Raw genomic sequence first — 25141 nt, 5'->3', positions numbered from 1 at the left:
AGTTATTTTCTGGCAAAAATGAATTAGGCCGGTCTTAATTACTTAACTGTGTATGTGTTCATTACATTATGTGTCGTCGTCGTTGTTGTTTTTCATATTCTCTATATGACGAATATGAAAATATTGACAGAAAAAGTTTTACTCTTACGGTAAAATTTCAATGAAAACCGGACTTTACAAAGTAAGGACTATTATTTTTCGAAAGTAAGTTAAAAAAATTATAAAGTCTAATTAAATAAATATTACACCTTAATTTGCATCTACATTACATTAAAAAATATTTATTACTCATTGCGTTAACAATTTTAATAAGATCGCATTTTACGGTTTTATTTATGTTATAAATCGGTTCACTATCATTCTAACCTGTCACGTCACTACGTGACAAAATACTCCACGTCAATCGAGTTGGAAAGAAATTTTTGGCATTTTACCTCTAGCGATGCTTGTCCGTTTGTTACGCCAAGTGAATGGTTTTTATTCCACTCTCATACTAACCTTCGTTTTATGAACTTAAAATTAGTATAATATATAGAAAATCAAAATGAAATTGTTATATTTGGCATTCCTGGTGCTACCTGCGGCGTTACTGTGCTTTCAGAGTGGTGAGTTTCTTTTCAGATTTATTTTTATTTAAGAAAGTAGTCCACTTATGGACGTGGCACAGAATATCTTCGGCTTTTTGTGTGGGAACTGGTATTTGACTGATAATTGCAGTCTATTTGTGAAGATAAAGGCTTATATGATTTTTAAGAAAATGTAACCTATTTTATAAGTGAAAGTTTAGCACTTCAAGTACAACTACATACTATTTTTAAATTTTATGGGCCATAGACCAAAAAAATAAAAAAAAGTAGTGTTTTAATGTTTCTAATAAGAAGTATAAAACAGGTGTGAATTAAAAATTCATATTTAATACATGAATTTGTTATTTACACACAAATATAGTTTATTCACTGTTGTAAGATTACATTGAGTGTAAATAACCTAATAAATTATAAGGTATTTAAAATTATATTCTGTCTAAAACATGACCTAGATATCAATTTCATGAGTAACTATTACATTTTATGTAAAAGTTCAACATATGGGGATATTATGTTTTGTAATATGCCCATATGTATATTTTATAAATAGTCAATTTGTTCTAGCAGTCACTATTGCTCTTAGTATATCCTTTAGTCAACTATTTAAGAATATTAAAATTGTTAAAATTGGTTTTTATGAACAATGGTTTTGTATAATTATAAATAATGTTCTTCTCTTAGTTTCAATAGCTTTTGTAAATTAAGATTCATAATTTTGCCTGTTACAGTTAGAACAACAGCGGTATACTTTAAATGAGAAAATTATATTGTTATATTTTTCCCATCAAAATGAAATAATTTATTACTGGCCGCAATATGCCTATAAACTAAACTCAAATTACATTTTTTAAAATTAACTGTGCATAATTTGTTTTTCAGCTAACACAATATTAGCGAGAGCAGAAGAAGATGAGCTTGATGACGTAGTAGATATAGAAGGTGAAGATAATCAGGTGGTAGGCGATGATGGTCTCGGAGATGATGATGACTCAGTAGTTAAGTCCTCACAAGATGTAGACACAACTATTTTATTCACCAAACCTGTGCCTAACTATGGTGATAATGCTTTTGGTAAATATTATTTTACATATATTTTTTAAATGTATCGGTATTTCCAAAAATCATTTACAATAACAATAAAAAAAAGAACAGAGTTCTCTGGCATAGATGTACAGGGAATCCGGACCCCAGATAAACTGGGTACCTGGGTTGGACAGACAGACATTGAGATTGCCAAAAAAGCAATCCCAAATAGAAAATTTACCATTTTCCATTATGTGTATCATTGCACATGAATATAGGTATCAAAAAATCTATTGTGATATGCTCATGGTACCCAGAATAATTTACCATTCCTGAGAACTATAATATACATCCATATCTTGTGATATCATTGTCAGATTTCAAGCCAGAACATAGCTTAAAAGCATTCTACCAGTGGCAAAATTAGTTTAGACAATAGAGTAACTCTAAATAATGGTTATTATTGCTGTTATAGCTTTATTATTCAACATAACTGTGAAGATATATTATTCTTAGATTATTTTTTGTTTCTTCCTATGTGCCCCCATGGGTGTAAGCCTAATCAATCCTTCGCCATCTATCGATCCCTGGAATCTTCTGCAACATTCAGGTTATCATTAACAATGATATACATATCTAAATTCTATTTCCAGATCTGCAAGCCGGCTTCCCAGTGGAATTCCTTGTTGGTTTTGTGAACAAGGGTGTTGAGGATTACATTGTGGACTCAATGGAGGCTTCCTTCAGATACCCTATGGACTACACTTACTACATTCAGAACTTCACAGCCCTGCCGTACAACCGTGAAGTGAAGCCAAAACAAGAAGCCACATTTGCATACTCTTTTATACCCAATGAGGCCTTTGCTGGCAGACCTTTTGGTTTGAATATCCAGTTGAACTACAGGGATGCGAGTGGAAACTTCTACCAGGTATAGCTTATACATCATTACATAGTATAAAATAAAGTCGCTATTGCTATCTGTACATCCCTATGTACGCTTAAATCTTTAAAACTATGCAACGGACTTTGAAGCAGTTTTTTTAATAGATAGAGTGAATCATGAAGGTTTATATGAATAATACATGCATACCTGGGCGAAGCCGGGGCGAGTAGCTAGTTTTTAAATCATTTACAATCTTAACTTTAACATGCTACTTTACTTTATATTTATATTTTATAATACTATGCCTTTTTTCTATAATCCCTTTATGGTCCACCTACCACTTTCAGATTTTCTCTCCTCTACCCAAAGGCTGTAAGAGATTGATTGAAGGAAGAATTAATTAATTTTCTGTAAATAGTATTTGTGGATTAAATTAATTCTTTAATTTACATGTCAATGATTGATTTATCTATTTCTTTTATTTTGTTAAGAAATTATATTAAGTAATTTCAAATGCAAGTGGAATCTAATTCAATTTAATTAGGAAAGATGTAGGTGTAAATAGATCCCTACAATTTAATTTTTTAATGCAGTGTCTTAAATTGTTCTGAGAATTTAGTACCTATTCTTGCCAGTAATATTGTTTGACTAGACTATCAATTACACTAGGATGTCATAATAATGTACAAATGTTCTGATGTATGTACTTGTCATGGAATGAATTTTGTACTTACATATAAATATAATAGATGTGCCAAAAAAATGAAATTCACCTTTATAAATAATAAAGCCTATTTATTTTTTAACTCTGGTTTTTTTTCTTGTATAGGAGGCAGTGTACAATCAGACGGTGAACATAGTGGAGGTGTCAGAAGGTCTGGACGGCGAGACATTCTTCCTGTACGTGTTCCTGGGCGCGGCAGGCGTGCTGGCGTTAGTGCTCGGGCAGCAGGCGCTCTCGTCCCTCGCCCGGCGTCGCTCGCCAAGACCCGCGCCCCGTGTGCTGGAGACTGGCACTGCCCGCGACGTCGACTACGACTGGCTGCCTAAGGAAGTCGTCAACCAACTCAGTAAGGACATTTTACTTATTGTTTTATAGTACACACACATAATCAAAATAAAAAATAATTAATATATATATCAAAATCTTATATAACTTCCTAATAAATGTACCACACTTTATTAGTGTAGGACACACTAATAAAGTGTAGTACATTTTAGCCACTTACGAACATTTTTGTATTAATATTTTTTTCCCCTACTGGCAAGAAACTCTACTGATTTTTTTAAAGCAGGTTTAATTACATTGTAGTCATTGTAATTTAATTGATTTGTGATTTTCTAGCAGATTGTCTGATAGTAGAGTAAGAATACAATTTATTACTACTGCGTTTAATCATCACAATGTTGTAATAAAGAATGGTGAAATCAAATAGGCCGTATGCTTGTTTGCCACCAAGTTGGTATATATATTTTTTTAATATTTACGCCATTTTCACAATATCTAATGTCACATTAAATTTATTTACAGAAAAATCTCCCAAAACGCCGAAACAGTCACCACGGGCGAGAAAAGCGAAGAGATCTGCCGGGGATGATTAATTGTGTGTTGCAGAGAAAATCGCAGCATCAATCGCGATGAGTGGCGATTCAGATGCGTGCGATACGATTAAAACAATTATAGACCTAATAATTACGGTTACATGACATAAACTCCGCTTATCAATGATTATTTACTACTTTTTTTTAAGTATCGATATATTTGCTTTAGAATTTAGAGGTGTCATCTTAGACACTTACTGGTTGTGTAAATAGATACTAGAAAAAATTGTGTATGCACATATTTCTTACATTTTCAGCAATATTATTCAGTGTATTAATATCAAAATATGAATTTCAAGGTCTATTCTTGATTTAATTGAGCTGCTCTTGTATAATAGACTGTGTGGTTTGTAGTTGCTAAGTGTGTGATGAGAGTAAATTATGGAACAAATAACTAGTGTTGAGAACTTTGTACCAACATGTGCGAATACGAGAAGACATTATTTAATAAAATGTTACATTTTTATTAATTTTCTTTTTATTTTATCTGCTGCAATAATTATTTAACATAAATTACTGCATGTAATTTAGTCACTTTCATTACAGAGGTATTTTTTAATAACCGGTAAAGCGTCGGAATCGACAGCTTAATCTTTTCCTAAGAAACTATGGTTCATTCAATATAATAAGTAACTAAGCTGATATATCATTTGTAATGGGTAAGATATCCTTATGTATGGTCACGGAATACTTTCATATATTATGTATCTAAAAAAATCTTAGTACATTTTCTCCTAACCGTCGATTATTGTCATGACAAAATAAACATTAATTTATTATTGTGCTAATTATTGGAAAATGTTATAAAATTACATTACATTATTATTGGTACATAACTAACTACCTTACCTAGTAGTCAACATTTACCGTTTAATATCTGCAAAGTAGTTGCGTAACATATTTAAAAAATACTTGAGAATTTGATAAAACCCATTTTTATCGATAATAGTTACACTAGACTTGCCAAAATAAAAAAAAAACACTAAAGAGTTATTTTAATATAGAAAAAAACAAAAAATCTTGTAAAGTACTCTGTGGAAGTGACATTTAATAACCGTCACTGTCACTGAGCTGAAATATCATTGACTGTCAAAATTGCGATTTCTTTCTTTTCTACACACGCTACGTTTAGCACACGTGTATTTTAGTGGTTTTGCTCTATAACTAACTAAAAATGGATAAATCCAACGTTCTCGCTCGCGTTGTCAAGGTTTTGGGCCGCACTGGCTCACAAGGCCAATGTACACAGGTCAAAGTTGAGTTCATCGGAGAGACCACCCGCCAGATCATCAGAAACGTGAAGGGACCAGTCCGCGATGGTGACATTCTGACCCTCCTTGAGTCTGAACGTGAAGCTAGGAGATTAAGATAAATTAACGGTAAATTTTTGGTATATTATTGTTGTTCACCAATCCTATACTCATGAGAATATATTTCATAAAATGTTTTGAGGTTATGTATTTTCCAATATTGTAATCCAATTTACAGCGTTAGTGAACTTTATGTAAAAAAAGACTAAATGAAATAGATATTAACAGCTTTACTTCTACTATTTACAAATAAATTTATAGTCTGAGGTAGTGTATTTATAATTTCTGAATGATTTTCTTCACAATGTATAGAATTGTTTTTGATTTCCAATAAAGAATTATTATTATTATAATGTATTTTTTGTTTCAGATGTGGCAGTCGAGGCTAGGTTAAGGCACAATATAATAACCTCACTTTAAACCTTCTATGTATCTGTAAGAAACCGTCAAAGATGACCATCTCTAAAAACAGCTCGTAATAAATGACTTAACTATATGTTGTTTTATTTTATTCTAATGTGGACCTTTCTAACCAGTATTTTCTGACAACTATTACTTAGTAAGGTGAATGAAATATCTTCCAAAATATTAATTAGGTGAAATACATACATAATTCTTTGTATATAAATGTTATTTTAAAAGAGTTGGCATTAGTCTTATAAGAATTATGTTAAAATTTACTTAATATCAATCTTCTAATAAGAAAAGTTTGTAAAGTTTCACACAATAATTGTTTTAATTGAGGCAAGCTTGGATATGCGGACAAAACATTAAAAATGAATTTATGCAAACAGTACAGTAGTGCTTGATTTTTTAATAATGTGGGTTACATATTTATTAGTTTGATATCACCTGCCACTATAAGCATTGTTCATATTGTAGCTGTTTGTAATTCCACAAAAAAAAAAACAAAAATTCAATTATTTGTTTGTAAGGAATAAATTTAAATGATACCCTATTTAAAAAAAATATTTTTACTCTAGAATGCTACATACTCTGTGAGTAATTTGGACTGATTTATTTATGACTAAATCCGCTTACAGTCAAACAATTCACCTTTATATTGTATATATTTCAATTCACCTTTATAATATATATTTCTCAAAATAAATCAAATCCTGCGAAGTCGATGCGTCTCTAAATTTTTCTATATCGCACGCATAATATAATGAAGTATTAACTCAAAATATAAGTTTGGAATAGACTTTAAAAACTAACGATAAGACTTTAAAATTAAAACATTAACGTCCATTTCTTGAAAAAATTTAATTATTGAGTTTATTCTGTATTATATTTAGCATGCGATCATCTAACAATAAATTCGAGTACATTTAAAACATTTGTATGTAGTATTTATTAGTATTAATATCTATTTTCATATATAAAAATTACTTGTCACGTCGTTTGTCCGCGATGGACTCCTAAACTACTGAACAGATTTCAAATTTGATTTGCGCATTGTGTGCAATTTGATCCAACTTGAAAGAAAAGGATAACTTACATATCAATTTATAGTCGCAATATTATTTTATTCAAGAGCCACAGTAGCGCGTGGCCGTGTCTGCAAGTTGTAAATATATAATTCTCAAACCTCTAATCTATTTCTCTGATCCATATTTCCAAATCCAAAATTATCCTATACTTATTTTTTTTATGGATGCTAATGGAATGGTGCATCTGCCTGCGCAACGGTTCACGTGGTAGGGCACCAGTGGAGCATGATAAAATGTGCATGGAATCAGGTCAGTTAGCCCATCGTGACAAATTCACCGGGAATTTATCAGTATGGTTTCGTCTACGCGGTTCCCCGTGGAGGTCAACCTGACATGGTACATAGCTAGTCATGACTCCACATTATTAACAATCTCCTTTCCCCCCCCCCACCTCATTATTAAATCTTATACTTTCCCAAACTTTGATTTTGCCAAATATACCATCGTACCAAGCCATAAAAAAAATCTAGTGTGTAGGTTAGTAGGTAGTAGTCAGTATTGTAATAGGTACCTATTTGACCCTTGTGTAGTCATACTCTTATCTTAAATAGTCTCGTCTTATTAATATAACTAGGTAAATAGGTCGATGTCGTGTGTTGTATTAAATTTGCATACCGGTATACGTATTACGTACTCGATAACTTCTGTACTAATTTATCTTTGCGATTTCAATGTCAGTGAATAGTGTGGCGATTCTACGGATAGCGCGCGGCAACACCGTTGCTTAGCAACGCTGGGAGACTAAAAAATAACAAGCCTGTCAGATTGGGACCTATTCGCTTTTGTTCTCATACATATATATTATAGTAAAACATGCAACTATTGTAAACGCAACGCAAACGCAAGAATATACATGTGTAGATGGCACCACTGGACTCGTTATTTCATGTTTCTTCACCCGTCGCTACTCGTAACAGACGAACACAATATAAATAATAGCGGTAATAACCGAGCCGCAAAATAGTACCTAAGAGAATCTGTAATTATGTCGCTATGTTAGTAAAATAGAATTAACATAAAAGACATATGTAAATAACATTGAAGTGTGTGTTTGTAATTTCAAATTAACAGTTTTTCATTAAATGCATATGAAACTATATACGGTACTCCTAACAAAAAATCTTTTGAAGGTTTGTTTTTTTCGCTAACTTCTGAAACGACTGGACCTTAAACTTATGCATTCCTTTTATGGCTTTCCTGTCAAGTTGTCATCCATGTGGTCTGTGGTGGAAAGGTCACACTGGAAACCTTTCTATCCTAAGCGTGAGGTCGTAAGAATGAACAAAATAAGTCTTGTATTTGCTTATATCTATTTGAACTAGCACGAAAGTAAATTTGTACCATTTTCGATTGGTAAACAGTTCTTTTTTTAAGACAATTCACACAGCGTCATCTAGTGCCGAGCTAAGTAAAGCTTGAATTATTGGTATTGTACATTATGTAGGAAACACTCAGAGCAACACAAACAGTCATACTTAAAAATACTAATGTTTGTACTGTGCCAGTAATCGAACCCGCGACCATCGGAAGACGGTGTGCTAAACTGCTAGACCACTGAGGACGTCTTTACGAAAATTGTTGGCATTAATTTATTAAATGACTCTTATCGGTAGGTAGTAGTAGCATCTAATACAGTGTTTTCCAACCTTTTTAGTGCCATGGCCCACCTTAGCAAAATTTTTATGCCCCCTTCTATGTAAAATTATAATATTAAAAAACTGTTCACATAAAAAACACATAAATAATAGGCTTTAGCAAGAAATCCCTAGAAAATTGTTAATGTTACATTAACAATTTCCTCATTGAGTAAGTAAATTTTCAAAACATATAAAAAAAATTAAAATTTATATTCCATACAACTTTAATAAAGTCGAAAGTAGGGAGTTTTAATTGTCCCCCATGGGCTCCACGTTAGGAAACACTGGCCTAGTAGGTATAGTGTTATGTTATCAGGCTATAAAGTAGGTACTTCACGTGTGTTATTTTTATCTGATAATTAAATAATCGAAGGATTGATTACGTCTATAAACAGACGTACAGGTAGATTTTAATTGTACTGTTTGTGTATTAATACTCATACTTAACTACCAGTGGTAGACTGTAAAATCGTTCGCGTGGGATTTCTGTCTTATATTAAATTCAGGCTACTAATGGTTCATGTTATAAATACTTTATAGACTAACATGAATGATATTGGAATTAATCAATATTAATATTATAAATGTGAAAGTAACTGTTTGTCTCGCTTATATGCCTAAAATACTGAACCCATTTAAGTAAAATTTGGTACACAGATAGTCTAGACCCTGAGAAAGGTATAGCTTACTTTTTAATGTGAAATAGAGTTGTAACGCATATTCACTCGACTTGAGCTGCGCCACCGTCAATGTGAGGTTACTGATTGATTATCTCATTGCTAGCAATGTACCATGTCAGGTTGACCTCCACGCGGTTCCCCCTGGAAACCATCGTGATAAATTCTTGGTGAATTTGTCACGTTCGGCTAACTGACCTGACCTCATGCTCATCTTATCATCCTCCACTGGTGCCCCGCCAGCGTAAACCGTTAGCGCAGGCGAGAGAACCATTCCATTATCATCGTAAAAAAAAAAAAATGTGAGGTTACTCTGTGTTCAATGAAAATCAGCGCTATCCATCCCCTGTCCAATTCGAACGGGGATCGAAATTACGACCGTCTGAGCCGAGGTTCGAACCTCTAGCGGTGTCCTAACACTAAAGTCGTATCCGCCAGGCGGGAGTTGGTCTTCAGCTGCTCCATAAGTCCTTCCGCGGGCTTGGAGTGTCATCTGCACTCGCCGCCTAACGTCAGGTGAAGCTGTAAAGGCCAGTTGCGGTCAACAGCATTAGAGTAGGCCGAAAAAAAGCTGCAGTGACATGCTGCGGCACCAGATGAGTGAAGGTCCTTTCAGTTCATAGTGTGATTGTATATAGCATTTAAGTTCTACTGTATTATTATGTAATATTATGTTATCTGTGATTATACAATGCTGAATAAATTATTATTAATTAATAATCTTTAATCTTTTCCTAATCATTTAACAAATACCACTTAGGTACTGTCAGTTTGCTAATTGAAATAAAAAATTGCTCTATTCGCCCCCTATCAATTTTATCCATTTTACAAAGTAAATCCAAATTAAATTCCATTGGACTTCGACTCGAAATGCCACGAGAGCAACCTATTAGTGCATCCGTTGCATCAAAAGGGGCCATCCATTCCCCTCTTGCTATAAATAACTAGGTAATCGGTTCACAATTGCATAAACTGTTTCTAGATCAAATAAAATCGTAAGATCTTTGTTCATGTACGCCTATTAGAGGCACTCGACGGTCTCGGTGTGCCAGGGTTTAGCACACTGCCTTATTTTGATGGTCGCGAGTTCGATGCCGCACGGGACAAATATATGTATTCCTGACTATAATTATGTGTATCTCTCTTGTTTTTTATGTATATTATGAATATACTAGTTGGGACCGAGGTTTCACCCGCAAATTTATAGCTTATGTATTATTCTGTTGTATAGTTTCATCAAAATCAGTTCAGTATTCACAAATTTTCTCATTTATAATATTAATAAGATAAGATTTACAAAAAAGAATGTATTTATATAAGTAGTAATACCAAAAATACAAGCTCTGCTTATTTTGGGACTAGATGGCACTGTGTAACTTGTCCTGAGATATCATTATTATTGGCAGTTAAATTATGTAAATTAAAAATATTTGAGAGTTGCAGTTATTTATTTACACTATGAGGTTACAATTATTATCCCTTGCAAAAAGTTCAGGTATATAGTGTTGACTTAGTTACCGGTTGCCACGACATGCGTAAATATTTACAGTTTATATATATCTTATATATAAAATTCTCGTGTCACAGTTATCGTTCCCATACTCCTCCGAAACGGCTTGACCGATTCTCATGAAATTTTGTGAGCGTATTGAGTAGGTTTGAGAATCGGCCAACATCTATTTTTCATCCACCTAAATGTTAGGGGTAGTCCACTCCTAATTTTTTTTTATTTTAAGGCAAAACAACGTTTGCCGGGACAGCTAGTATATATATATATATATATTTTAAAATATAAGCTAAATTCTACGGTTCTCATTTGCAACTTAAATAGTGCATACACAAACATTTTATTCTGTTTCAAACGACAATCGTAAGGAATTGTGTTACATAGTGAGGACTTTGTCCTCAGACAAATTATCCTATTCCGACCACTTGTTCTAGTTTGAACTCCAGACATAGTTGCACTAGTATATACACTGCATCTTGTTATTCTACAATGTGTGATCTTACACTTGAAATAAAGCACAAAATGAAACCGCAAGTGTCATTACAATGACGGCAAATAGCAACAATAATAATTAATGACAAATCACACAGCGCCATCTAGTGCTAAGTTAACCAAAGCTTGTGTAATGGGTGCTAGACAACTGATAGAAGTACTTTTTTTTGTATATGATAATGAAATGGTGCACCCGCCTGCGCTAACGGTTTACGCTGGCAGGGCAGTGGAAGATGATAACATGAGAATGAGGTCAGGTCAGTTAGCCATCGTGATAAATTCATCTGGAATTTATCACGATGGTTTCCAGGGGGAACCGCGTGGAGGTCAACCTGACATGGTACATTGCTAACAATGGGGTCGAGAGTCCACATTACTAACAATCCCTTTCCCCTCTGATAGAAATACTATATTTTTATATATTAGATTTTTTTGTAAATACTTACGTAATGTACATATAAAGGAGAAAGGTGATTATTAGTAATGTCGTCTAATAACCCCATTGCGAGCAATGTACCATGTCAGGTTGGAAATCGTGGTAAATTACCCTTCGCCAATATGGGATAACGGACCTAACTTCATTCTCATTTTATCATCCTTCACTGGTGCCTCGCCATCGTAAACCGTTAGGGCAGGCGGGTGCATCATTCCATTATTCTTAAAAAATATACATAGAATACACCTACACCGATACAAACAGTTTTGCGCATGAATTTGTATTCATGATGTTTGTAAGTGCGAGGAATCGAATCCGCGACAATCGTAGCTTCTCTTTTTTTTCGGATTACTCTAATGCTGTCGGCCGCAGCTGGCCTTAACAGCTTCACCGGATAATAGGGGACGAGTGCAGATGGCACTCCAAACCAGCCGAAGGACTTATGGAACGGCTGAAGCCATGTCCCTCCTGACGAATACTTTAGTCTGAGGGCACTAATATTTAATATCTATTTGTTTCTAATTTGTGCAATAGAGTATGAATAAAAATAATATTTATAAAATAAAAGTAGCCTAAGTAACTTATACCATTAGCTATCTGCGAGTGATAGTCCCAACAAAATCGGTCTAGCCGTTTTAGGTATTGGCAAAAACAGACAGTCAGACTATTTAAAACTTAATTTTGTGTTGTAAGTACCATATATATTTTCATATGCATTTAGTGATACCCAGTTAGTTTGAAATTACAAACAGACACTTTAATTTTATTTATTTGTATAGATTTTTACAAAAACCGGTGCCACTGTATCGACATTTCAATGTACTCTACATTGAACTGTCGATACAGTGGCGGCGGTTTTTGTAAAAATGTATACAAATAAATAAAATTACAGTGGCGATTCAAGAGGAAGGTTTACATATATAATACATGTACACCCGTGCGAAGCTGAGGCGAGTAGCTAGTATAATAATAAAAATCTAATGATTATAAAAATACTTCTGTCCCATCTGTATAATTATTTTCTTTTCCTACATGTACCATACCAAAGAATAAATAGCTAAATAACATTAAAAATCACTAACTATATAAAGACATGCATATAGTTAAGAAATTCCTGCAAACTGATTAGAAAGGAATTCCCTGATAAATTACTTTATTGGCAGACTTAAAAAAATTGTTTATTTAATTTGACTACATCTCTTTCCTGTGTTACTTATTTTCAAAACTTTGTTCTATATAATAATAGTAACTGAGATATATAAGTTATCTCAAGAAGTCTGAAATGGTTCCATCCACAGAAATCATTCCTTGTTGAAAACATTATTTTCTGCTATAATCTCAAAGTATTATTTTATCTGAAAATTTCACATAATCCCATTTAAATTTTATCAAAATATGATAAGTGGTTTTTGAATTATCATTAATGTGATAGAAGTTACTTTTATTTGTTGCCTACACATATATAGCGACCATATAATTATGTTATTAGCTCAGTATTGAACTTTTTCTTTTTTTTATATCTTTTAAATTTAGGGTCATTTGTACAATCTAAGTACATGCCAGTCCCATTGACCCCAAAACTAATCACTCCATTACCTTACCAGAGAACAAATTGCCTTAGCCGCACTGTCTGAAGGATCGGCTAAAACAGTTTGTATGGCACCAACATCTATATATTTATTCTATGCTCTGACATTATTCTATGTCGTAGTATTACTTATGTAAGATCTGTAATAATAACAACTAATATACATGGTGTCTCAAGAATATGAGGAGATTGAAAAGGTGGCACCCCTGAAATCATATTAAATGTTTTGTTGGTCATTTTTGATGATCCAAAAATCACCAATAAAACTTCTTTGATCTTCATTACCACAATCTTAGAGTATCATCTGAAACAACAGATAATCGTGGACAGTTTTCCTGGAAAACATTGTGAGGTACCAAAACCTGCCTGAATGTGTATATTTCTTAAATTACACATATTTGTGACTCTCTTCATTTTAAACCATTTCTTTTCCTTCAGAGGTTATATCATTAACATATATATCTGTATATTTATTTAAAAATATACAAATTCATTGTTCAATACTATAGAGTGAATATTGTGTGTATATAAAGAATGAATATAATCACTGCAACTATAGTTTTTTATTATTTGGTAGATAGTAAACAGAAATACATTATATATACTTAATATATTTATGAATCCATCAAAGCTGACCTGTTGCACTGGTAAACATAAATACAGAAAAGTTTTAAAATATTTGAATGTTTTGTTTACTGTATTAATAAAGGATAAGGTCCATATTGTTTACATAAATATGCTATTATAAAAATAATATTATAATTATGTAAGATATTTAAAAACAAACAGCTCATGTTGTATTCCCAAGTTATATTTCACATTACAATAATAATTATAATTAGTAATCACTAATGATAACTGTACATTAGCATATCACCTTAATTAAATATCCAATGTAACAATGAGATTAGTAAGTACATGTCGGCACAAGATTCGTTTACATAACGTCATATTGTAAATATGACAATAATTAAATGGGAATAAGAAAATTTATTCTATTTACACTTTTAAAAAACATTTTGATAAAATCGCATGGCGTCGCAACACGTCTCCTCGTTTTCCCGCCATTCCGCACGACCGGAACACTTGGTTGCACTTTGAGCAGTTTTAAAGGTAACTCTGGAAGGTATGCGAGCAGCCTTAGGTATCATACTTCTCGGCTTCACACTGACTCGCCCAAAATAAACAATTCCCGATGCCGCTATAACAAATGAGAATCACTGCGGCTAGGAAGACGACACTGCACACTGTACATGGTTTCCGTTCAAGGAAAAATCCTATTAAATATAACACCATGAACATAACGTGTGTATTCACTAATGCCGGGTTCACGGGCTTCGGAATTAAAAGAACGGGGATCAACCATTGCAAACAATACATTTCGTCGGATATGCTTGTGGTAGACTACTGTATCACAGTAACGTAGATCAACAATTGTGCCGCAATCGACATGATACGAACGCAGTAAAGTTTATCATTATTATTTTTGTAGTAATGGACGAAAAATGCAATTGCGATTCATGAAATGAGTTTTGATTTCAATTTTGACACTTGACAGTAACAATTTATATGACAGCCAATGACAAAGCTGTCAAGGTTTCTTTTTTTTATTAATACGTTTTACGGCTCTGAATACAAGTCGTCAAACAGTATTGCCAGATAATTTTCAGGGTTCCTCCCTGAAATTTAACCATAATCCACTATGTACTTTACATAGTAGTAGATTCAAGATATAACCCAGATATATTTATTTAACTTAAATGCACATAATAACGGATATATGGCGGACTTAACACCTTGCAGCTTTATCTACCAGTTTACCTGAGTGGTGTTGAAAAAGATTATTGGCGATATTTCTATTAACCTTCTCAAAGGTAACGTGTTTTACAAAATTCACGTATTTTTATACTTCCACTGAGTTTTGCAAATATCCACATGATGAATCTTTGGCGCGAACGCACGCGTAGTGTATTGTGATTAGTTGTTAGCTAGTGACATGATAAGATGGCGACTGCAGTTTGTTTGTCAGTGTTTGTAATTAGAATTTAACGAAATACTCCATAATCCGAATTTTGCGGATATATGTTGTCGACTAGAAATCAATATTTTTTTATGTTTTGTTATTCACATAAGGTTTCGTTCGAGTCTACCGTACCCCTGGACGGAATTATTAATATAGATTTCTACCCATTGCTACAAAGTCACCTGTTTTTTGGGGCGAAACCTCTAATCTGGCATTACTGTTTGCTGCCGTCACAATGACATTGACAACTCAGGAATTCCTATAACTTTATAGTACATAAACGAGGGCGTAAACAACCGGAAACGGAAATAGGATTACTGTCACTACGTAACGGTGGCGGTATATTCATAAAAGCTGAAAAATCAATGTTTATTGTTTGGATAAAAAGCGCACTGATTTATTTACACTGCTGTCGGAGACAGTCTGCTAATATGCGCACATTGTTAGTTATTCGTTGCTTATATTTACAGCTATATTTTCAGTTGTCATGATGTAACATATATTCGATATTCATTTTATATCTTTCTTTTTAATATTATAAAGTTCAAAACGAAAAACTACTCAACGAATTTACGAATATTTACAGTAATATATGTAGATATTACATTATTATAATCTCTTACGGGTGAAACCGCGGGTATAGATAGTATATACTAGTGAAATAAATAAATAATTTATTTTTTTAATTATTGTTAATTTTATTGTAATTATTGATAGCAATCTATCAGATGCAGATTGACTTGGTTGATACTTTGTAATGTATGCAAATAATGTATAATAATATATAGACGTAAAAAGTTAATTTTCTTGAATGTATTTTTAATTGAAGCACCAATTTACTTTTGGCACAATGGAAAAATTATGTTAAAAATTGATGAACTTAGGTAAGTGCCAAAAAAATGTTGGCGTTGTTTCCTGAGATATTTTTCTATTATCAAATAATTTGTGTGAAGAATAGGTAAAATTTCAATAATATTAAAAGTAGTTAATACTTTAAATATCTGTTTTAAATCAATCAAGAATGACTAAAATGTAGATATAGCATAATACAGTATCTATTTTTCTAGCTAGATATTTATGGAGGACACCGCCTGCGGGCTGTAAGATAATAAATCACTGTCCAAGCGTCCACAGAGAATGTTGTCCTATTTTTACTCATAGCTAATATCTATATACTGGCTGTACTTGAAACTTATACCGTGTGCACTGTAGCATGGTGCTACTACATTTAAGTTATTAATGATTTAATATATTACGAATGTGGTACAGCTGAAATACTAAGTCATAATTTGTAAATCGCGACAACTTTTAAGAGTGACACGAAACATTAATGAAACATTTTTATTATGTTATCTGTGATGAAACTGTCACCGGCACCATGATACAACGCCCATGGCATAGTCAATATGTGTTCTATTCTATTGTATGAAACAAAGTAAGGGTCAAGTTATTTCTTGTAGTTCACACAATTGGTTGTATTTTGTTCGTTTTTAAGTATAGAAAATATGTATGTATATATAATAATATAAAATGTATATTACCTATATACATTTTATATTATTATGAATAATGTTTAGATTATGTATATTTAAGTTTGTTATTGTCAATGTTTATGTTTACTTTGTTAGTTGTAGTTTAGAACTTAACTTAATATGCTATCGTCGTCGTCGATCTCATATTGTATTATTTTACTGATAAAGGCTATAACAGAATAGCATAGAGAGTGGACTCGCTGCCCTCGCTGAGTTATAGACCGTTTTGTCTCATTCATTAGTTTTAAATTATATTATTTTATGGGCAACGGTTGTATTATGTGAAAAGTTTTTGTTTGAGACAAATAAAAATTATTATTATTATTATATTATATGAAAAGAAAGAAAATACGTTTATTTGAGACATATAAAATACACAACAAAAAGAACTTTTAAATACAATTTGGATGATCCTTAGGTACTAATATTATAAACGTGAAAGTAACTCTGTCTCGCATTCACTACAAATATGCTGTTACAGAATATAGATTTATTAGATATATTTCATTATATATTAACTATAGAATATTCCTGCATCCTGGCCTAAGAGAAATGTAACCTGCCCTCCTGGGTCAGAAGCTGAGTTTCTTTAAATAGTTAGGCTAGTTAGAAAAACCCTACAGAGTAATGCTACCTAAATGAATTTATTTGATTCAAATTCTAACTTGGGTTGATATCTAATATTATATAGTGTATAACATTATATATATATAATTGTAGTTAACTAAATTAAACGTTTGACCATTTTCTCAACAATATGTGGAATTGGTTACATTATTTTTCTCTAAATTACTGGTATTGAGGTTTTAACGAAAGTTTACTTGGAAATTTAAGAGAAAAATAATATAACCAATTCCATATACAATACAGACTTTACAATCATTTTATTATGAGTTTCTATAAATAATGTATATTAAGGACCCAAACATTGAGTGATATAGCGGGTCACAATCCTTAGTTCAGTCATTATCCTTGATTAGAGGCTGAGATTAAACAAATCTCTATATAAGGGCCCCCCACTACTCCCCTGTTACGACACGTGTACTACATATGTACTATAAATCACTACTGAATAGAATACATTATATAACGGAATTACTATGGAATAATAGTATTTAACGATCGACGTAAGGCCGTAGTCTAATTTTCGCTAATTGATTGCCTCCGAAAAGAGTGATTTTAATTCTTTCGCACTGAAAACCCATTATTTGGGTGTAGGAGGGTTCAAAAGATTCAAGAGGGGTCTCTGGTTGCGCATGCGTGATATGCTGGTCCGCCTCACCCCGAAAGCTTCGCGCCAGTGACGTCCGGCAAGCAGGTCGGTCGCCATTCGGCTATCGTTCAAAATAAAAAAAAAATGTTCAATAAAAACTAGTGATCTCCGACCAGCCAGTGATGTGAATATAAATCGATAATCTGTGATTGATACACTTGATGTAATCATAAAAATGTCCAGTTGCAAATCGATACATATGCCACCAACGGTGTCTCTAATAAAGGGAATCATAACTTTCACGTGCTATTTAATGCTCTCCATTATGTGCCACGACAGTGAGAATCAGCTCGTTGTAAAACAATACAACTGAGTTCATTATGATATAAAATGACAATAATTAGATCGTTACGACAATAATTAAAATAGACAATAAAGTAGATTAAAGGAGCAGATAATGGCGAACACAGCACATTTGATGAGGCGACAGAGCTCGCGGGACCTGTACGCGCAAAGGTCTGTAGATCGTATGGAAATGAAGGAATTACGTGGGCGACTGGTCACAATGGAGAATGGGCATCCATCGCACCGTACACATGTTATGTACGGAGCCACTAACGAGGCATTCGAAGACACTAGTCCGAACAGGCGCTTATCCGAAACACCAACCAGCAAAGCCAGCTCTGTAGAAGAAAGAGCTGGCATCAAGCCAGAGGGCGGCGAGGGAGAAAGGGAATCTTGGGACAGTAAACTCACGTTCCTCCTAGCTACGGTTGGATATGCCGTTGGTTTGGGCAATGTTTGGAGATTCCCTTATCTGGCCCAGAAAAATGGTGGAGGGGCGTTTCTCATTCCATATTTTGTAATGTTGGCTATTGAAGGGATACCAATATTTTATTTGGAGTTGGCGATTGGACAAAGATTGAGAAAGGGCGCGATTGGAGTATGGCATCAAGTGTCACCATATTTGGGAGGTATAGGCATCAGTTCGGCGGTGGTTTCCTTCAACGTGGCGCTGTACTACAATTCCATCATAGCTTGGTGTTTGTTCTACTTCGCTCAGAGTTTCCAGGCGGAGTTGCCGTGGGCTGAATGCCCGAAGAAATACTTCAGCAATGGATCTTACACCACTGAACCAGAATGCGCTGTAAGTTACATAATTCGTTTTATAAATTATGATCTACCAGCTAATCGACCCGGCTTCGCACGGGTATACATGTATTATATATACAAACCTTCCTCTTGAATCACTCTATATATTATAAAAAAACCGCTTCAAAATCCGTTGCGTAGCTTTAAAGATTTAAACATACATAGGGACGGACAGACAGCGACAGCGACTTTGTTTTATACTGTGTAATGAAGATTGACATTATTTTACCATATATGATTGATGATGATATGATTACGCTTTAACATATCTGGCAAGGATGATTCTAAAAAGATATTATGAATCTATATATTATCATACTTCTTACTAATGTTACTAACATTATAAACGCGTAAGTTTGTAAGTGTGAATGGATGGATGGATTTTTGTTACTCTTTCACGCAAAAACTACCGAATGGATTTTAATGAATATTTACTAGAATATAGCTTATACATCAGAATAACGGTGAAACCGCAGTAACAGCTAGTATATACACGTTGTCATTATCGAATAACTGATGAGGGTAGATATTCTTTATAAAATATCCCTTACTATAATAATAATAATAATAATCTCAGGCTAATTGTCACAGCGCCATCTAGACCCAAGTACATACATATTATATATAGAAAACACCCAGACCGATACAAATAATCATACTATGAATATAAATATTTGTGCCGTGCGAGGAATCGAACCCACGATCATCGGAAGTATGACAGTGTGTTAATCCGCTAGACCACTGAGGCCGTCGAGTACTATGATCTGTAAGACCTCCATATGAGTAGAGTTAGGTTCATTAAAATTAATGCGATTAAAATATTGTCGATACAATAATTATATCGATATTTGTATCATAGAAATCCATATAATTGAATTACGTATGTTAAATGTTTCTTTTATTTATTTACTAGCTATTCGCCCCGGCTTCGCATGGGTGTACATGTATTATATATATAAACCTTCCTCTTGAATCACTCTATCCGAAATCCGTTGCGTAGTTTTAAATATTTAAGCATAGGTACATAGGGACGGACAGACAGCAATAGCGACTTTGTTTTATACTATGTAATGATGATGATGCAAAGGTTTAAGATGGTATATCGTAGAAGGTAAATATCATAACTACATTAAATAAAGGGTTAACTAAATCTAAATATATATAACTCAAAGGTGACTGACATAGTGATCTATCAACGTACAGCCTAAACCACTAGACGGATCGGGCTGAAATTTGGCATGCAGGTAGATGTTATAACGTAGGCATCCGTTAAGAAAAGATTTTGATTAAGTCTACCCCCAAGGGGATAAAATAGGGGATGAAAGTTTGTATGAAACTTTGTCAATTTTAAACCGATCGGGCTGACTTTGTATGCATAAATCACTACTATGACGTAGGCATCCCCTAAGAAAGGATTTTGATAAATTCCATCCCTAAGGGGATAAATTAACGAGAGCGAAGCCGCGGGCAAAAGCTAGTATCTGTATATAATTCAAGTAAAGTTTTTTTAACTATTTTACAGCTTTTGTGTAATATTTGGAAAGTTTACACTTTATCCTGAGGGTACATCGCTACTAAGAATATACTTCAATTTTTTCTCTCACGGGACTAGGTATTGAACTTTAAAAAAGGACACAATAGGTCTATGCAGGTCGCAGTTGCAGGTCTTAGGACCTAAAAATAGCCCAAAATCCCAATAAAAAAAATGTCCAACAATTTTCACAGAGATAGACTTTCTAGAAAGTCTGTGTATGTCTAGGCTAGTTTCTAAGCTATTAATAGCTGTAAGTTAGTAATGGCTGTATTAATATGATGTAGGTAGTTCGTAACTTGATACTTTAGTTCTCAGGAATGACAACCAATCAGGTCAAGGGTGTGTAATAAACTGTACATACAATTAAGTAGAGTAAGTAGAGAGGACGCCCCAAAAAAGATGGATGTATTGTGTGAAAGATGATATGAATAAAAGAAGAGTATACTCAGATATGATGGCCGATAGAGAGCAGTGGATGAGAATGACATACTGCGCCGACCACAAATAATGGGATAAAGGCAATCTAATGATGACGTATATATACATAAGTGCAGATAAAAAGTATGAACTAAGTATATTCTGAAAACATTCACAGTACCTAATCTCGTAAAACACACCAACCGTATTCATACACCACTTTTGTACACAACAGACACCCTACACTCACACGTACTCACTCGCCACCCTATATATATATATTACTTTTTTAGACAGTATTTTTTATGGATGACTAGCTGCACACGCGACATTGTTTGCGTGAAATTTAACTTATATTTTTCTAAAATAAAATATTATTTTTAAAATAAAAGTAGCCTAAGTTACTCCTTATTACATCAGCTTTTTTCAGTCCAGACATTTCAGAGGTTAGCCGGAACAAACATACAGACTAAAATTGTAAAAAATGTTATTTTGGTGTATGTACCGTATTTATACTCATATGCATGTAGTAGAAAACTGTTATAACAATATCACAAACAGACACTCCAACTTTATTTATATGTATAGATTATGGAATGGTGCTCCTGCCTGCGCTAACGGATTACGCTGGCGGGGCACCAGTGGAGGGTGATGAGTATGAGGTCAGATCAGTTAGCCCACCGCGATAAATTCATCACGATGGTTTCCAGGGGGCACCGTGTGGTGGTCAACCTGACTTGGTACATTGCTAGCAATGGAGTAATTATTTCATATTACTAACAATCCCTTTCCCCACTGTTAGACAGTATTAGATATTTTGGATTATCAAATTCTCCGTACATTTAGACTTAAATATTTTGTACAAGATAATTTTCTTGTTCAATAATATGATTTATTTATTTATTTCTCCTCACAAACTTTATTATAAAATATTTATAGTAAATTGCTTAAATTTATTATTTTAATCGATTTGCTGTGAGGAGGTGGTGTCTGAAATAGGTATAAATAGGTTTAAACAATTATGATTTTCTGGTTCCAACAGGACAGGCCCAGCATAGTATAGGAATCAATGCTTTCGGTAAATAAATAAATAATTATTATTGTATCGAAACAATTATATGTACAGACAACGGTTGGGAGTTTCCTTCAGCTAAGACATAACTTCTTTTTGTTGGTAAGTCATGTATGTATCTAATTTCATCACTCTACAATTCATTTCAGTAATTCAAAGGTTGACTGGAAGAAATCCCTAGTTTGGGATAATTTCGGCATTGTACAATTTATTTCTTAAGATTTATTGTCATTGTCCTCTCCGATCGATCACCCGTCCAATCGGCGGGCGACGGCCTGAGCCGAGACTCGAACTCCTAGCGGTGCCCTCAGAGTGCCATCTGCACTCGCTCCCTATCGTTCGGTAAAGCTATAAAAAAAGATCGTTGTACCCTATTATTTTAAATGTGTTTACTGTAAATTTCATGCGAACGAAGTCGCTGGTCAAAAATATGTTTATATTCCAATTTATGGTTAAGTGAATTAAAAAATTCATCTATTTTTTAAGTCGGTTACAAATGAACCTAACATGAACACTGAGTAATGTCTAACCAATATTATTAACTTATCAATTTTGTACACGTACTTTACGTAAATAACTATTTGTGTTCAATATTTACTTAGGACTAGCCCATGGTTTGTAATATACGATAAAGTTTTCTTACTTCTGGTGACCTCTGAATATGATTTTGGTAGATGATATTTTTTTCTTACCATTAGTATTTCTAATGTATGGTAATGGAATGATTCTAATTTCATACCCCTCAATGATAATATGACCCACCGCTAAATAGTTTTTGTTATTATTGTGACAATTATTTTAATTTTAATTTTGATTATAATGATTCGGCATTAAAACATACATACAAACCAAAATTTTCACCTTTCTGCCATCCATTGCTATTTTTTAATAGCGATTTTAATTTATATAGCAAAACAATGTTTGCGAGGTCAGCTAGTAAGTATATATATTGAAGTAATTTTGGTGTGAAATGATTAATCTTTATATTTTCCCAAGCTTTGGTCCCCGTGAAATGGTTTATGACTTTTTTTTTAAACTAAAATGTCTTATGAAATTATTGGTGCCAATGGCGGCTTATGAATAAAATGTACCTACTTAACCATACTATTACCACAGATAAGATAATATTGCACACTATTACAGAACCTTGTACCATGTTGGGTAGAACTCCACGCGGCTAGCCCATCATAATAATTAATTCTAATTTATAAAAAAATCTTAGATATCTTATAGCTTTCCTTAATAAATGGACTATCAAACACTACAGTAATGTTCAAAATAGGTTCATTAGTATTCAAGATTAACCTGAATATCGAAAGTCGCAAAATTTACCTCTTTTTCATATTTGTCTGTAAAGATTTACCTGTTTTTACTATTGGCCGTGTTGTAATATCATGTAGCTTATAGCGAACATCAACAAAACAGTTTTCAGATAAGTAGTATTGGAGATTACCCCGAAAATCCATACTCACAATTTTTCCCCATTTTAAATATTACATAGTTGGTAAGATTTCCCTGTATTTACTAGGCCGTGTCGTAATGTTATATATCATTATAGCGAAACTCAACTAAAAAATTCTTGAATAGGATAAGCAGTATTGGAGAATACCCCGAACATCCATACTCACAATTTTTTCTACCTTTTAAATATTAGTTAATAGGATTTCCCTGCTTTTGCTATTGGTCGTGTCGTAATGTCATATAGTTTTGAGCAAACCTCAACAGAATTTCTTAGCAGTATTGGAGATTACCCCGAGCATACAAACCCACAAATACCCCTTTTTAAAATTAGTTATGTACAGATAAATTCGGGAACATTTAATTTAATTTCAATGCTCTACCATTACCATTTCCCGTGGCTACACTCGTATATCACTGTCGGAAACAGCCCCGCCGTGAATGGCTAAAATATGCGATTGAGATACTTACCGCAGCTGTTAATAAAAAGAGATATACCGGGAGCATTATACAGTTGCTAACAATACGTACTCATATTATAAATGCGAAAGGAATTCGAGATGATACGAGTAATTTTATTATTAAAAAATTATAATGATTTAGAACATCGGTATCTATAAGAGCACTAAAATGTTAATTGAACAAGTCTGATATTTATTTTAAAACAAACAGTGAAAGTATGTATACCTAAATAGAACCACTATAATCCTAATTTCCTTATTAATGCTAGAATTGCGACAGTAATTCTATCTGTCTGTCGCCCTTTCACGCCAAAACTACTGAACCGATTTAAATGAAATATGTTACAAAGATACTCTATACCCTGAAAAAGGACATGGGCTATTTTTTAATGCGAAAAAAGCGTTGTAAGGTATTGAAGGGGGGAGATGAAATATGTATGGAAGAACTGGAAGCTTATATTTTATTCGGAAATTCGTCAGTCGTCGTCTACTCCACAAGGACGAAGTCGGGGGTATAGCTAGTATTGAATAGGAACAGATTAAAATCAACAGTTTTACTTTTTCAGAGTTGACCTTGCAAGTTTGTTTGTACATCTAAATATACATATATAACTCAAACGTGACTGACTGACTGACATAGTGATTTATCAACGCACAGCCCAAACAACTGGACGGATCGGGCTGGTATTTGGTATGTAGGTTGCAGGTAGATGTTATGCTGGTATTGGTATGCAGGTAGATGTTATGACGTAGGCATCCGATAAGAAAGAATTTTGATTAATTCTACCCCCAAGGGGATAAAATAGGCGATGAAAGTTTGTATGAAACTTTGTCAATTTTAAACCGATCGGGCTGAGACATTGCATGCATAAAGCTACTATGACGTAGGCATCCCTTAAGAAAGGATTTTGATCCACCCCTAAGGGGATAAATTAATGCGAGCGAATCCGCGGGCAAAAGCTAGTTTGTAATATATAATAGTTTATTTGTGATTAATAAGTATTATTTCAAATATAATAGCAATAGTGTTACATAATCAAG

At 33.4% G+C, this 25141-nt stretch overlaps 4 protein-coding genes across 4 annotated transcripts in view; 3 read left to right on the top strand and 1 right to left on the bottom strand.

The window, feature by feature from the left end:
• The first annotated feature begins 395 nt into the window (after positions 1–395).
• LOC131851566 (translocon-associated protein subunit alpha) lies at positions 396–4558 on the top strand. Its single transcript, XM_059202081.1, has 5 exons — positions 396–605; positions 1467–1658; positions 2264–2541; positions 3326–3566; positions 4028–4558. The coding sequence occupies exons 1-5, from the start codon at positions 545–547 to the stop codon at positions 4096–4098; spliced, it is 843 nt and encodes a 280-aa protein (XP_059058064.1). The 5' UTR covers positions 396–544; the 3' UTR covers positions 4099–4558.
• A 638-nt stretch (positions 4559–5196) lies between these two features.
• Positions 5197–5904, top strand: LOC131851575 (small ribosomal subunit protein eS28). The gene is made up of 2 exons (XM_059202089.1): positions 5197–5477; positions 5779–5904. The coding sequence occupies exon 1, from the start codon at positions 5273–5275 to the stop codon at positions 5468–5470; it is 198 nt and encodes a 65-aa protein (XP_059058072.1). The 5' UTR covers positions 5197–5272; the 3' UTR covers positions 5471–5477; positions 5779–5904.
• An 8376-nt stretch (positions 5905–14280) lies between these two features.
• On the bottom strand, positions 14281–14793 carry LOC131851574 (bladder cancer-associated protein). Its single transcript, XM_059202088.1, has one exon. It carries the CDS (start codon positions 14616–14618, stop codon positions 14379–14381), a length of 240 nt encoding a protein of 79 aa, XP_059058071.1. The 5' UTR covers positions 14619–14793; the 3' UTR covers positions 14281–14378.
• A 3670-nt stretch (positions 14794–18463) lies between these two features.
• The window catches only part of LOC131851561 (sodium-dependent neutral amino acid transporter B(0)AT3), a 31281-nt gene continuing 24603 nt past the window's right edge, over positions 18464–25141 (top strand). The window contains exon 1 of the mRNA XM_059202075.1: positions 18464–19153. Coding sequence (XP_059058058.1) covers positions 18464–19153 — 690 coding nt within the window. The remainder of the gene's footprint in view (positions 19154–25141) is intronic.

Source organism: Achroia grisella, unplaced genomic scaffold (genome assembly GCF_030625045.1).
Source record: "Achroia grisella isolate CSIRO2021 unplaced genomic scaffold, CSIRO_AGI_Agris_v1 utg784, whole genome shotgun sequence".
Taxonomy (NCBI): domain Eukaryota; kingdom Metazoa; phylum Arthropoda; class Insecta; order Lepidoptera; family Pyralidae; genus Achroia; species Achroia grisella.
Note: the sequence above shows the minus strand (reverse complement) of the source record. Positions and strands in the feature narration are given on the sequence as shown.